The sequence below is a fragment of the Coturnix japonica genome, unplaced genomic scaffold (assembly GCF_054131305.1).
Source record: "Coturnix japonica strain WE unplaced genomic scaffold, WE-NBRP24 Scf047, whole genome shotgun sequence".
Classification (NCBI taxonomy): domain Eukaryota; kingdom Metazoa; phylum Chordata; class Aves; order Galliformes; family Phasianidae; genus Coturnix; species Coturnix japonica.
This window is the reverse complement of record NW_028188950.1, coordinates 1,529,797-1,545,450: the sequence shown is the minus strand read 5'-3', so window position 1 is coordinate 1,545,450 and position 15,654 is coordinate 1,529,797. Positions and strand designations below refer to the sequence as shown.

General features: G+C 46.7%; 1 protein-coding gene across 1 annotated transcript; it reads right to left on the bottom strand.

Annotated features, from left to right (window-relative positions):
- Positions 1-12,396: 12,396 nt before the first annotated feature.
- LOC146752297 (uncharacterized) lies at positions 12,397-14,908 on the bottom strand. The gene has a single exon (XM_085532049.1). It carries the CDS (start codon positions 14,269-14,271, stop codon positions 12,439-12,441), a length of 1,833 nt encoding a protein of 610 aa, XP_085388175.1. The 5' UTR covers positions 14,272-14,908; the 3' UTR covers positions 12,397-12,438.
- Positions 14,909-15,654: the final 746 nt, after the last annotated feature.

Sequence of the window (15,654 nt, the reverse complement as noted above, 5' to 3'; positions counted from 1 at the left end):
CCATTGGCCCCTATGGGTTCACACTTATGGGGCTAGAATCATAGTTATGGGGGTTTGGGTGACGCTTATGGGTCGGGGGGCACACATATAGGTCTGGATCCTCACTTATGGGTCCCACTTACGGGTTTGTGTTCCCACTCATGGGTCTGGGGTCCCCATTGGCCCCTATGGGGTCACACTTATGGGTTGCACTTACCTTGTTGCTTGCCGGCCTTCCCGTTGTCATTGGGATGATTAGGATCACATATAAAGGCCTTGATGGACTCATCACCCCGATAATGCAGCAGGCAATAGAGCAGGATGGCCCTAGAGTTGGTGACTTGCAGAATCAAACTCCATAACCACCAAGTAGTTATAAAGCAGGTATGTTTAATGAGTGATGCGCACACACCCTGGTGCAAGGGGGAGAGCTCCACCTCACTTGCACACCATCAGGAGAAAGCGTGCAACAGATATAGGCTGAACTAATACATCATCAGTAGTTGGAAGGAATTTGGATACATAGCTGGGTGGACAGGGGGAGGGCGGTAGATGTAGTCTACCTTGATTTCAGTAAAGCTTTTGATACTGTCCCCCATGACATCCTTATAACAAAGCTGAGGAAGTATGGGATAGATGAGTGGACGGTGAAGTGGGTTGAGAATTGGCTGACTGGCAGAGTGCAGAGGGTTGTCGTTGGCGGTGCGGTGTCTGGCTGGAGGCCTGTAACTAGTGGCGTCCCCCAGGGGTCCATACTGGGTCCGGTCTTGTTCAACATCTTCATCAAGGACCTTGATGAGGGGATAGTGACCACCCTCAGCAAGTTTGCTGATGACACGAAGTTGGGAGGATTGGCTGACACACCTGAAGGCTGTGCTGCCATTCAGTGAGACCTGAACAGGCTGGAGAGCTGGGCAGTAAGACACCGGATGAGGTTTAACAAAAGCAAGTGTAGAGTCTTGCACCTGGGTAGAAATAATTGCATGCACCAGTACAGGCTGGGGGAAGAGCTGCTGGAGAGGAGCTCTGCTGAGAGGAACCTGGGCGTCCTGGTGGACGACAGATTGACCATGAGCCAGCAGTGTGCCCTTGTAGCCAAAAAGACCAATGGCATTATGGGGTGTATTAAAAAGAGCGTTTCCAGCAGGTCGAAGGAGGTGATCCTCCCCCTCTACTCTGCCCTGGTGAGGCCTCATCTGGAATACTGTGTCCAGTTCTGGGCTCCCCAGTACAAAAAAGACAGGGATCTCTTGGAAAGAGTCCAGCAGAGGGCCACAAAGATGGTGAAGGTCCTGGAGCATCTTCCCTATGAGGAGAGACTTATGGAACTGGGTCTGTTTAGCCTTGAGAAAAGAAGGCTGAGAGGGGACTTGATCCAGGTTTATAAATACCTGAGGTGTGGGGGCCATAGTGGCAAGGCTGGTCTCTTTTCAGTAGTGCGTGGGGATAGGACTAGGGGTAATGGGATGAAAGTACAGCATAGGAAGTTCCACACGAATGTGTACAAGAACTTCTTTGCAGTGAGGGTGACGGAGCACTGGAACAGGCTGCCCAGGGAGGTGGTAGAGTCTCCTTCTCTGGAGATATTCAAGACCCACTTGGATGCCTACCTGCGTGACATGGTGTAGGGAGCCTGCTTTGGCAGGGGGGCTGGACTTGATGATCTCTAGAGGTCCCTTCCAACCCCTAAGATTGTGTGAGTCTGTGATTCTGTGAGTAATAGGCACCTGAGAGTGCAGAGTTATTCAGATGACCAAATGGATGAATACACCAAAAGAAGAGACAGATCTTTCTCTATACATCTAGTGAAAATTCCAGAGCTTATGCCATTCCAAAGCTGTGACAAACACACATTCTGTCACTGATGGCACGTTTCTTTGTTTTGGGCTCTCATTTAAATGGCATTTCCTTGGGGTCTCCAGCACACCCTAAGTCAGCTGGCAAATGCAGCTGAGAACCTTCAGGAAATCCATGTCCTGGTAGTGTCAGTGCTTGCTGGACAACTGTGAGCCCCACAATGGGTCTTGTTCCTGTGTAGCACCTTCTGAACAGCAGTACCATGTTGCAGATGCGAGACCAAGCCAAGCTAAATCTAGTCATGCTTCTTGAAAGAGATGCTTTCTGAAGAGTCTTTACACTAATGAGAAGACCACAAACATTCACTCAGTGAGCTCGAAATCACTGTGCATTTTCAGGCCTACAGTCTTGTTTGTCTCGCAGAGACATGGTGGGATGGTTCCTACCTCTTAGCTGTAGCAAATGGCATAGAGAATCTTTTTGACGGATGGCCAAGGAAGATGAGGAACAGCTGCTGCCCTCTGTGAGAGTGCACTGAGCTCTGCCTGGGGATGGCAGAGGAGCCAGCTGAGAACTGATGGAAAGGTCTCAAAGAGGAGAGTGGCATATTCTGTTCCTTGCTTCCTGATCAGGAAGAACAAGAGCAGGGGGACAGGCAGGAATCTGAGTTACAGCTCAGATGGAATTGTTTTCTTCAGACTGTCCGCTGTGGTGCAGTGTTTTGGTTCTAGGAGAAAACCATTGATAACACTCTGGTGTTTACAGCTGCTGCTAAGCAGTGTTCTACAGAGCCAAGGCCATGGTCAGTAAAGGGCACATGGAGCTGGGAGGGAACAGAGTGAGGACAGCTGACTGATAGTGGCCAAAGGGACGTTCTCTATCAGCTGACAGCAAGCAGAAATTGTATTGAAAGGGGTGGGAGTTCATCTCAGTCTCTTCACTGCCCAGGGCCCAGCTGGGCATCAGTCTGGTGGTGCTGAGCAAGTGCTTGTGCATCAGTTGTTACATACAATTCCATATCAACGGATATATAGTGATAACTATTACTCCTCTCCTTTTATCTCTCTTAGTAAATTGCTTTGTTACAACCCAGAAGTTGTACTTTTTTTTCCCAATTCTCTTCCCCATCCCACAGGGAATGGGGCAGTGCACAAAGCACTGTGAGCTGCTGAGCCACATGTTGGGTTCAACAACCACTGTCATTTCGGTGCCTGATGTGAGGCTCCAAGGGTTGAGATAACAGCACAACTGTCCAGAGTGAGATAACTCAGGGCTTTGTGGGAGTTGGAGAAGTGCAGGCCATGATGCTAATTGTTTCCCTATTTGTGGAGCTTGTTGAGTCTTCTCATGAAGCTTCACTGCACAGCTCCTTACTTGGTGCTTGGATGCTACATTAGGGTATTTATTTTGCTATGCTGTTTGACCTTAGTTTGTACCACGATAAAATTTGCAGCTGACAAAGTGAAGTTTTGTGCACATTCAGCTCTGCGGTCATCTTTGGGTTTTGGAAGTAATATTGTCCATATGATTAGGAATTATACAATTTACATTTTCGCCTCTGTGAGTCCGGGGGTGTACTGGATATTGTGTTGAGGGACATGGTTTAGTGGGAGCTATAGGTAATAGGTGAACGGTTGGACTGGATGATCTTTCAGGCCTTTTCCAACCTTGGTGATTCTATGAATCTATGATTGAGGTTAAACAATTATTCAGGAATATCAGTGAGAGATCTGCCCCAAGGTGAGAAGGCTCTGCATGGCAGGGGGTGTGGGACAGTCTGGGCAGCTGCCTGGAGCGGTGGGCACCCCCAGGGCTTTGGAACTTCATCTCCGAGCAACTGCAGGATCCTGAGAAACTGGTAGAATATTGGGGGCAGGTCTGCTGTGGCTCTGGTAATCCCGACTGCAGTGTGCCAGATCCAGAGAGCTGGAAATGCTGACAGTGCTGCAACCTCTTCAACTCCTGGCACAGACCCTGCAGCAGCTCCAAGGTTTTGCTACACGTCCTGCAGTTGCTCCAAGCTCTGGGACAGATCCCACTGTCACTCCATCCCTCATAATGAGCTCTGCAGTCACTCCTGCTACGGGTCCTGTAGCTGTTCCAAGTATGGTAATAAGAAAATGGTACAAATTCCTCCCAAGGGAGGAAGTACAGCCCTGCGGTGGCTCCAACCCCTCCAATGAGCCCAGTGGCTGCTCCAACATAGTCACAGGTCCCGTGGTGGTTTCAGCTCTGGGAATGAACTCTGAGGTCACTTCAACTCCTGCAACAGCCCGACAGCCACTTCAGCTCCTACAGTGAACCCTGTGGCTGTTAAAACCCCTGCAACTAGTCCTGGACTTGCAAACAGATGCGCACAGGGATTAGTTCATATATGTTTGCAACTGCATATGTTGTATATGTGTGAAAATACACTAAATATATTATATATGTATAAATACATTTGTCATAATTATTATCCTTTTCTTTTTCTCTTTGTCTCAACCCATAAACCTTAAACCACAGCACTGCACCGAGATGCTTACGGATCTCCTTGGGACTATTCAATCTGATCTGGTCACACAGTGAAGAGCACCTGAAGATCTCAAGGTTTTCTGAGGGAGTAGCACAAGGGGGATACCGAGTCTTTAGGATGGATGGGCGAGGAGATAAAGAAGGGTGACTACCCTCTGTGAGAGTGCACTGAGCTCTGCCTGGGGATGGAAGAGCAGACAGGTCAGAGCTTATGGAAATGGCCAACAGAGGAGACCATCAGTGTCTTTTCCTGTCTTCCTGATCAGGGAGAGCAAGTGGAAGGTGCCCTCTGCAGACAGATGGGATTCTGATGTTGTCTGTCCCTTGTCCCATTTGGGGGCCTTTGTCACTCCATTATCTGCGGCAGGGACAGCACAGCAGGGCATGTGGCATCCAGCAGATCCCTGGAGAGCACAGATGGCAGCTTCTTGACCAAGTAGTGGAGGAACCAAAGAGGAGAGGTGCTCTGCTGGATCTCATACTTTCTGTCATGGAGGGACTTGTGGGAACTGTGAAGGTCACAGGGGCATCAGGCCATGTGCAAGATGCAAATGTATCTCTTTTAATTTATTTATTTATTTTGAGGCTGTAAGCTTAATAGTTGATCATAAATGTCAATAAATCTGAAACAAATAATTGAAGACAAAGATGGAAATCAATGAAAATGTGTTAACCCTTCTCAACATGAGAAATTCTCATGAGTCTTGTTCCATTTTAAGTTGTAAATATGAATCTTTGAGGTGATTTGATGTCTTTTTTTTTCTTTTACTGAAACTACAATGTTTTCCAGAACTGTGTTCGCTGGACACAAATGCCTTCAGGTTCAGAGACACAGACAGCAGTGCCAGTGCCAATGCCCTGTGACTATAGCCCGGTGCCCAGCACTACTCTTCCCTGCTGCCTATTTGATGTGTCTCATCCTCCAAGTTTTTTCAGCTCTCCTAAATAAATGGCCATGGTTAAGGGCATGTTTTCAGCAGACCATTTGGGCACACACTACTCCCACTGCCCTCCAGATTTCTCCATCCCTTGCTCTTTGTTCAGTCAGATACCTCCCAATTATCTGTCTGATTTCTGACTTTTAGGGGGATTACTGGAATTTGTTCCATCTCCCCAAGTTCTGAGAATCAGTGAGAATGTGTTAACCCGTCTCAATGTGTGAAATACTCACAAGTCCTGTTCAGTTTTAAGTTGATACCTCTCAACTACCTGGCTGATCTATCCCAGGAAGATTACTGGAATTTGCTCTATCTCCCAGAGTCTGATGGCCTCTGTTTTCAACTACTTCACTGTGATTCAATCTATCCTATCCTACCTCAGTATAAATCATTTCTTTTAAAAGTATTCCATATGAATGACAAACTTCAATAGATGCCGCTTGAACATGGCATGCAGTTGATCACTGTGTTTTACTGTTCATTCAATTGCATCACCTTTCTTTCCATTTGCTGGCCAGATAAAAAAGAGAAATCTTTCCTTTTCCATGTGTAGCTGGTTCTCTGAGGAAAGCCAGTGGGAGTTGGTGCAAAGCAGTTTTAACACTGAGCGGATGAATGCAGAGGAGAAGAGTGATGTGAAGCAAAGTGATGCAAGTCCCATAGGTCCATTGTGAGCAGAAATTGGGTGGGGAGGTTGAGAAGGACCTTTGTCAACACAGTAACAGTACAGAACTCATTGGGACATCCTGGATTGGTATCAGTTGCACAGTGCTGCTTTAAACCCAGCTATAAATAAATAGACAATAAATTTATAATGGATTCTTTAAGCTCTCTCCAGATATCCCTCCTTTTTGCTGAACAAGTTCTGATAACTTGAAGAAGATAACAAGATGGCATAAGGCACAGGAGATTCTTTAGGTTATAATGGTCCCAGGGTGCATTTGATGCTGAGTTCATCAGCCTCTAGTGCAGAGAGAAGTTTGCACAAAGTGCTCAACAAGACAAAGTCAGAAGTAACAGTGAAGTTTCTTGGAGTATTAATGGGCCCACTGAGGAACATTAACAAGCAAGCTTCCCAAGGGACTTGTTAGAGAAGATAACTGGAAGCCATGACTACAGGCAGGCAAAGGCACTGGCATGCTAAGAAACCTCTCCTTTGCCTTACAAAGCAGACAGGTCAAGCCCTGATTGCAAGACCAGTGGTAGAGAGGTCCTGTATCTCATGTTGGCTCCGGGCATTTCCTGGGGCAATGGGTTGGAATTTTGTATGATGTTAAATGATAGACATGGGGACAAAAGATCCCAGGCTCTACATGTGGTGCAAGGACGCTGTGAGGTTCATGTCCCATATGAGACCTATGTTTCATTGCAGGATCTGAGAAGGGATGTGAGAAGGGCCCAGTCTGAACAAGCAGTCAATCCCTATGAAACTCTGAACTTCAGATCTCTCAGTTCCAGTGCCCTCCTTTGCACATTCTCCCAGAGTTTGAAGTCCTTTATGTTCTGCGGTGCCCAGAAGTGCACCTAGTGCTGCTAGTGAGGCAGTAGCAATGCAGAGCAGAGAGGGATGATCCTTTCCCTCACCCAGCTGGCAAAAAGTTGCTTCATGCACTCCAGGGGACTGTTGTTTTTCCTGGCTGCCTTGGCACACTGCTGACTCACATTCAGTGTGATGCTGACCAGCACCTCAATCCTTTCCAGTCAGACTCCTCTCCAGTGTCCCATATCCAGTCAGTGTGTATGTCCAGGGTTGCCCCTACCCAGGTGCACAATCATGTTGGAAGTAACCGCGGGAGACAAGTCTCATGCTATCATGGTCAACAAGCCTCGTTTATTAGGTGTTACAGCATCTCATTTATACAATCAGTAATAAGTTCATGCATATTGCAAAAGTTAAGCTCAGGATTGGTGAATTAGACATTACTTCATCTGACCTTTGTGGTTAGTCTTATAGATACTTTTTCTTTGCAGCTTTGTCTACACCTTGCTACACATCTTGCTTTTCCCTTAGGCCGTCCTTGCTTCTAGATACATATTTCATCTTTAGCTACATACCCTGTCTTTTCACATACTGATTTCCCCACAGCTGCTTAGCTCGTGACCGTCCCTAGGATAAACCGTCTTTGTCTTTAATCACATTCATTCTTTTACAATTTAACTAGAGGAATCTCTTCATGTCCTTTCTCATGAAGCCATTCTGCATAAACACTCTCCACATTTCCCCCGTTTTCTTTTTGGACGACCAAGGATACATTGTATTTTGAGTCAACCATTCTCATTAGTGCATTTTGCAAGCATTTAAAGAGGCAAGGAACTATTAATATGATAGCTATCAGTACCAGACCGATTGTAATCAAATGCTGTAGTAGAGAAGTAAGCCAGGGGCCTAAACCTAAACTTCTAAGCCAGTCATCAAGACCAAAACCAGATTGCACCTGCAAACGGTTAGTTAATGCGTGCAGCGTTTGTATCTGTTTATGTATAGACACGGAGTGGTCTGATAAGTTCATACAACACATGCCTTCGAACTCCTCACATCCGTGCCCCTGTGCTAGTAATAGAAAATCAATTGCTGCTCTATTCTGGAGTGTAGCATGCCTTACTGAATCCACATCCATCAGTAGTTGAGATAATGCCTCTGAAGTGGCATTCGTTTGTTTTGCTAGCCAGCAGCCTAAACCATTTAGCATGGCTAATGCTTTAGCAGCGGCAACATTAGCTGACAAAATAGAGGCAAATATTCTTCCTGTTGTAGACCAAAATTGTACCTTATCCTTACAGTCTGGGGTAAAGGCATGAGTCACCCTTTTCACTCTAGAATGCTGTCTGTGAATTTGGAGGATCATAGAAGTATTTGGAGTAAGCAGTGTTAAACGACCTAATGTGCATGGTCCTCCTATTATCTTAGAGGGGACTCCTGCCCAAGCCCGATCCCCACATATCAGAAACACTCCATAGGGCAATGTTATAGGGTTGTTAGATGAAACAGATATACTGGTGCTTGTATAGTTACACCATGCTGATTGATTTCTATATACAAGCAGGCTAGAATTTACACTTCTTGGTTTGATTTTTGATCTGTCAGGCCCAATTCGATAACTGCCGGTCCAATTAAAATATATGCACCAATCGGCTTTTACTGATCCCAAAATTTCTAATTCTTGTGGTTCTAGAGGGGCTACAGGAAAGTGTGGTATATATGCATCCCAATGGTCTGCGTAGCCCTTTGTACCTTTTGATTGGCAAGGCAGAACACCTTCTGGACATGGAGGAGTGTCCAAAGGTATGCCTACCAAGCAGGTAGAAAAAGGATTGCCAGGAGATGACAATGCTAAACATATGGCATCTTGACCCGTCTTGTTGGCTAACGTAACCCAGACGTTTTCCTTAGGCTGCGGAGGGGCCCAAAATGCACCACAGCATTGCAGCCAGACCAGAACTCCTAGGGCTGTTAGGCCCCAAGAGCTCTGACTGTACCGCCGCATTGATAGCTTATGATGCGAGACCTCCTAGCAGCTCGAGCTCTCTGAGCGAATCTCTTAAGCACCCAGCAAAGACGGGTCACTGATAAAATATCCTCCGGTTCTGAATCTAGCGGTTGGTCTTCTGCACACCAGGTTTTATCACACTCTCTGCACCACAGATAGTGTTGGTTAATGTAAAAGACTGATTGGTGGTACCAACCCAATTTTCCACAACCACCACAAAGAAGCAACGCTTGAGCCTGATGCTCACGCACACCACATCCCCAACACCTGTAATATCTATTAGATGGAATCAGTCCTCGTATGTTAACCAACGCATGTATCAGTTCCATATATGGACCATAGAAATTTTGAGTCACTGTTGACTGAACATGCCGAATGAAGGTTTGGAGTGGCTCCTCAATCAGCTGGAGACACTCTTCCAACTTTTCTGCAGTCACCGATCTGTAGTCAGTCATCCAGGTTCACTGTGCTCTCCGGGATGCGATGGCGTCACCGGCTTGGTCCAACGAGCAGGAATCCACTCAGAACCTGTAGGGGTTGAAACACAAAGGTAGCCTCGCCCTAAATAAAGCACTCTTGCAGGGCCTTTCCATTCCCCAGTTTTCAAGCATCTATACCTAACCCACATTTCTTCTTCAAGATGCTTCTCTGATTCTGGGCTCTGTAACTTATGTTTTTCGGCTGCAGGACAATCTGAGGATCCTATTATGCATAAATGATTCAATACAAACAGTGCCTTAGCAAGCCTTTCCTGCATGTCCTGAATTTCTGAGAATTTCTTGAGATAAGTTTTCAAGGTGCTATTTGCTCGTTCAACTATTGCCTGCCCTTGTGGATTGTGTGGAATGCCAGTAATATGTTTAACACCCCATTGTTGTAGAAAACGTTGAACCTTTTGACCTATGTAGGCAGGACCATTATCTGTTTTTAACTGTTTGCATACTCCCATGACTGCAAAACATGCTGTGAGGTGTCGGGTTACATGGATGCCCCTTTCCCCAGCCTGAGCTGTTGCCCAGATAAAATTGCTGTAGGTGTCAATGGTGACATGCACATATTTTAACCTTCCCAGACTGGGTTCATGGGTAACATCCATTTGCCATATTTCATTGACTGATAAACCTCTAGGATTAACTCCAATTCCCAGACCCATTCCATTGTTGTGATTTGCACAGACTGGGCAGCTTCTGACAATGGCAGAAGCATCTGTTTGAGAGATCTGAAATTGCCTCTGCAGTCCTCTGGCATTCTGATGGAAGGTAGCATGAGCTTCCCTTGCCAGAGTAAATTGTGACATTGGTACTGCAACTGATACCAGCCGATCTGCCCTCTGATTGCCTTCTCCTAAACCCGTGCTTAATTTATGACTCCTGATATGGATAATGGAGTAAGGCTCTGTTCTGTTCCTGAGGGCTCGCTTGAGTTGTAAAAATAACTCATATAATCGCTTGTTCTGAACCTCCTTAACAATTGCATCCTCAATTCTTGAGGCCACCCCTACTACATAGAGAGAATCTGAAACCACATTCAAAGGCTCAGTGATATTAGAAACAGCCCACACTACAGCAAGAAGTTCTAGTGTTTGTAAACTGTCTTCAGGGACCGCCTCCAGTGTGTGTTGCTGCCAAATTCCCTTCTTTTGCCAAACAATAGCTGCTTTGCGTGTCTTTTTCCCAGCGTCAGTGTAAACAGTTACAGCTTCCGAGATGGGTTTGTCCCTTCGCAAAGGCACGCCAATCCAGCTCCATTCACCGATCCATTGCAATGCTCGTGGAACAAGTGGACCTGTTTCTATTTTAGCTCCCAAGGCTAAAAGCGCTTCAGCTAGATCTGGCGAATTCAGCAAATACCAGTCTAGCGTTGCTTTTTCCATGGGAAGATAAACTGTCTGTGGTTCCAGACCGCTAATTTCCAATATACGCATGCGGCCTTTTTTGACCACTGCTGCCAGATTTTCAATTTTTGTGGTTATTGTTTTCCGTTTTTGAAGAGGTGGCGAAATCCACTCCAGGACCCTTTCCCCCGTTTTCTTTTTATGCTGAGTAACTGCACCAAGGAGATGCATATCGCTGCTCCAAATGGTAAGAGTCAATGGTACTGTAGGGTCCATGCGGGAAACGAACCCTTTGGTAATACAGTCTGAAATTTTTTGTAGCACCTCCTTTTGTTCTGGTATAAGAGTCACTGGGGTGCAAGGGTCCGTGCCTTTCAGCAGGGGCAGCAGTTTTTCTAGCAGCAGATTTGGGAGACCTACTATTGGTTTTAGCCATTGTAAGTCTCCAAGGAGTTTTTGTGCATCATTAAGGGTAGAAATGTCTGTAGCAATGGTTAATTTTTGCGGTTTCACCTGCTTATTGGTGATTTGCCATCCCAGATATTTCCAGGGCGTGGATTTCTGTACCTTTTCAGGAGCTATAACTAAAGAGGAGGTTGCCAGCACTGCTTTGATATGTTCAATCTGAGAGTCTGTGAATGGATCCTTTTGAGCCAGAAGAATATCATCCATATAGTGATAAATAATAGTGTCCGGCATTTCTCGGCGTAACGGTTGCAGTGCTGCGTCGACATACAGCTGGCAAATGGTTGGGGAGTTACGCATTCCTTGTGGTAACACTGTCCATTCAAATCGCTTGTCGGGTTCTCCCCTATTTATCGCTGGCAGAGTAAAAGCAAAACGTTTTGTATCCTGGGGGTGTAAGGCAATTGTAAAGAAACAGTCTTTCAGGTCGATGATGAGGATGGGCCAATTCTCGGGAATCATAGAAGGGTTGGGTAATCCGGGTTGTAGCGCCCCCATGGGCTCCATCTGGTCGTTGACAGCCCTTAGGTCGTGCAATAGACGATATTTTCCAGATTTCTTTTTGATTACGAATATCGGAGTATTCCAAGGGCTAGTAGACAGTTTCAAATGCCCCTGGGCAAACTGCTCCTGCACAAGTTGATGTGCTTGCTGAAGACTTTCCCTTTTTAGTGGCCACTGCTTAACCATGACTGGAGTTTCTGTAGTCCATGTAAGTGGTAGTGGGAAAGTCCAAGCAATGGCCATTATACTAAAGGGTGTTCATTGGTAAGAACAAGACCCAGTTGAGCCAGCACGTCCCTGCCGATAAGGCAGGATACCGTAGGTGGAAGTAGTGTAAGTGAAAAAATTGCTGTGGCTCTCCTGCCATCTATTTCCACTGTGAGCATGGGGGTTCGGCTTGCCAGTGTCATTCCTCCGACCCCTGACACTGTGGTAGTTGAAGATTGAAGCGGCCAGTCAGACGGCCACTCCCCTGGGGTGATAATTGATGTATCCGCTCCTGTATCCAAAAGTCCTGTCAGAGTAATACTCTGATCACGGTAGTGCAGAGTGCACGATTTTTTCGGGCGCGTTGATAAATCAAGAGTAAGCAAAGTTAATTTCCCAGTTGAGCCAAATGCTCCCTGTTTTCTTGGCTCTTGTTTAAGGGGAGTCAGTCCTTTTGCTAACTGCGGCAGCGGCACTAATTGAGCTAGACGCTGCCCTTTAAGTATTTTTACAGGCGGGTAAGGGGTGTGTACCATGATCATAATTTCCCCTTGATAGTCCGCATCTATTACTCCAGGTAAAACAAACAGTCCCATCATGCTGACAGACGATCTACCCAATAACAGTCCTCCTACTGCTTGTCCATTAATCATGATAGGGCCAAATAGTCCAGTAGGAATCCGATAGGGCTGATTAGTCAAAATAGTAACATTTACTGAGGCTGCCAAGTCCAAGCCGAGGCTCCCGCTGGTGGCAGGTTGGGGTTGTTGCTGTTGGGGGTTGCCGATACTGCAGCTGCTACTTGTGTCCGAGCGCGGCTGCTGCTCGCGCTGCTTTTCGAGTTTCCCGACCTGCAGGCAGCAGCGTTGTGAGTGTTGGATCGACATTTGCTGCACCAAATCCCAGTGGCTTGGCAATCGCGACGAAAATGTCCAGTTTTTCCACAACGGAAACATTTCATACGGAGGCTGTTCTGCGAGCGTGGGTTTGTAGCGACTGCAGCTTGGAGGGGTGCAAGGGCTGCTAGAACCTGAGTATGTGAGGATTTTGATTGCTCCTGAAATGCTTTTGCCTGCTCCTGCAACCCCTCACTAATTTTCTGCAAAGCACTCACTAAGAATGCCTGGGTTCCAGTTGGAACCGAAGCAGCCTTTTCTAACAACTCAGGGATCGACCAATCTCCGGGCAATGTATTGACCAGGGATCGGGTTGAGGAATTACCATTTTGAAGCACACATTGTTTAATCAAAGCCCCTTGCATATATTCCGGAACACTAGCCTTCTTAATGGCATCCACAACTTTATCTATGAAATTACCTAGCGGCTCCTCACGTCCCTGTTTTATTCCCATGTAAATGGGCGTTCCTCCCGGAGCTTTTATACTATCCATAGCTTTCCTGGCTAAATTCATAGTTTCTCGCAAAACTTCAGGGTCAGAAATCGCCTGAGCCTCTATTCGAGTCCATGCCCCAAGACCCAACAATTGTTCCATTGTTACACCTGCTAAGGGGTCTCCTGGTCCTCTCTGAACTGCTGCAGACGCCACAGCTAACTGATGCCAATGAGCATTAAACAATATTAACTGATGAGGAGTATAAATCAATTTCGTGATACTTCTAATATCTGCTGGGAGAAGGATATGTGCACTAAAAAGATAATCTAGCATTTGCCTGGCCGGTTCACTAGTCACTCCATATGACCCTACAGTAGCTCGCAACTGTGATAACATCTTCCAGTCTAGAGATTGAATCTCAGCCTGAACTCCTCCCTGCGGCAAGGGAGCATAAACAACAGGAAATGCAAGATTCTCAGTCGCTGCCTGTACTAATTCATTATCACCATCCTCTATTCCGCGCCTTGCCAGCATAGACCACAACTTGCGTCTTTCCCTTGCAACAGTCCCCACAAAATCAGACCCAGCTCCAGAGATCGGACCCGACCCGCGCAGAACTGACAGCTCCGGAGCTACCGAAAGCTCAGAGCAGCCGGATGGCTGCGGCTGCGGCACAGACGGTGCCGAGACAGGGAGCGGCGCCGAGTCGGCTCCGGACGGCGGAGCTCCGGACAGCGAAGGGGGGGGGCTAGAGGAGACCTCTGCGGGCTCCGTTGCTAGGTCAGCCTGCACTTCGCGAGGGGGTGCAGAGGGCACTGCGGCTGCAGACGGCAGAGTAACGGAAGAAAAAACAGGGGGGTTTGGAACGCTAGTGCCCCATGGCAGCCCATAATCTTGATTCTGTTTTTGCGCAGCTTGAGCTTCCTGAGCTGCCCTTTTTTCCGCCTGACTCATCAACAACTCATTATGCACTGCTTTCCACAACTTACTTATCTTTTTTGCCGACTTATCATCATCTAAAACTAACTCCCACAACTTATCCCCATACCGCCGCCACTCCTCTAATGTATGCACTAAGTGGGGGTTTGCAAAAAAGCCATATGAGACCGCGTGGCTCAATAAAGCAGGGAGATCCTTTTCTAAGTCTATACCCTTAAACTGTCTCCGCCTAAGAAAAGCGGAAAATAAATCATATGCTGCTTGCCTGTCCATTTTTACTCACGTCGGTACCGTTGCAGCCCTCCAGGCTTCGGCAGCACGTGTCGGTCGAGCCCACCTGTGTGGTCACTCGAGACGCGGAGCTCCAATTTTAGCTCTTTCGTCGTCCGTCGGGCTGTGAAATCCGGACCCGAACCCAACGCAGTTCTTCACCCGTGGCGCCCTTTTTTTCCTTATCACGTCGGGGTCACCATTTGTTGGAAGTAACCGCGGGAGACAAGTCTCATGCTATCATGGTCAACAAGCCTCGTTTATTAGGTGTTACAGCATCTCATTTATACAATCAGTAATAAGTTCATGCATATTGCAAAAGTTAAGCTCAGGATTGGTGAATTAGACATTACTTCATCTGACCTTTGTGGTTAGTCTTATAGATACTTTTTCTTTGCAGCTTTGTCTACACCTTGCTACACATCTTGCTTTTCCCTTAGGCCGTCCTTGCTTCTAGATACATATTTCATCTTTAGCTACATACCCTGTCTTTTCACATACTGATTTCCCCACAGCTGCTTAGCTCGTGACCGTCCCTAGGATAAACCGTCTTTGTCTTTAATCACATTCATTCTTTTACAATTTAACTAGAGGAATCTCTTCATGTCCTTTCTCATGAAGCCATTCTGCATAAACACTCTCCACACAATCAGGCACTTGTTCTTGTTATACTTTATGCACTTGGTGCTTAGTACCAATTGGTACCCACTTCTCTGACTTGTCCACATCTCTCTGCAAGTCCTCTCCACCCTCAGTGGAGGCAACAGCACCTCCTCATCTGGTCTCATCAGCAAACTTGCTCAGAACGTCTTCTAGTCCTGCATTCAAGTCATCTGCATAAACATGAAAGGAAAGTGGCCCCAAAATGGAACCCTGGGGACCCCGACAGTGACCATCTACCAGCCTGATGGAAAAAACTGACTATAATCCTTTGGGACTGACCTACTGGCCAACTGCTCACCCACCACATTGTGTTTCTGTCTAGCCATATGCAGAACATTCTGTCCAGAAGGTTGTTGTGAGAAACAGTATCAAAATCTCCACTGAAATCCTCAAGGATTACATCAACTGGCTTCCCTTGGTCAACTAAACGGATAACTGTGTCACAGAATGAGCTTAAATTAAACAGGACCTTCGCCTCACAAACTTGTGTTGGCTGTGCCATAGCTTTGCAATGCCTTGAACTCCAGAGTATGCCACAAATGGAGCAGAGGGGAAGATTTGCCTCTTCTGTAGTGAACTCATTCATTTGGTAAGCAGAATAACACTACCTGATACATGGGGACTGTGTCTCTGCTCTGCTCTGCTCAGCTCACAGGGCAGCGGTGCAGGGTGTTGTTCTCATGTCAGTGCAGGTAAACTTGCTTTAACCCTTTTTCCTCTGTA

Excerpts from the sequence above, each read along its gene's own strand:
- LOC146752297 (XM_085532049.1), bottom strand. The coding sequence starts at position 14,271 with ATGGACAGGCAAGCAGCATATGATTTATTTTCCGCTTTTCTTAGGCGG.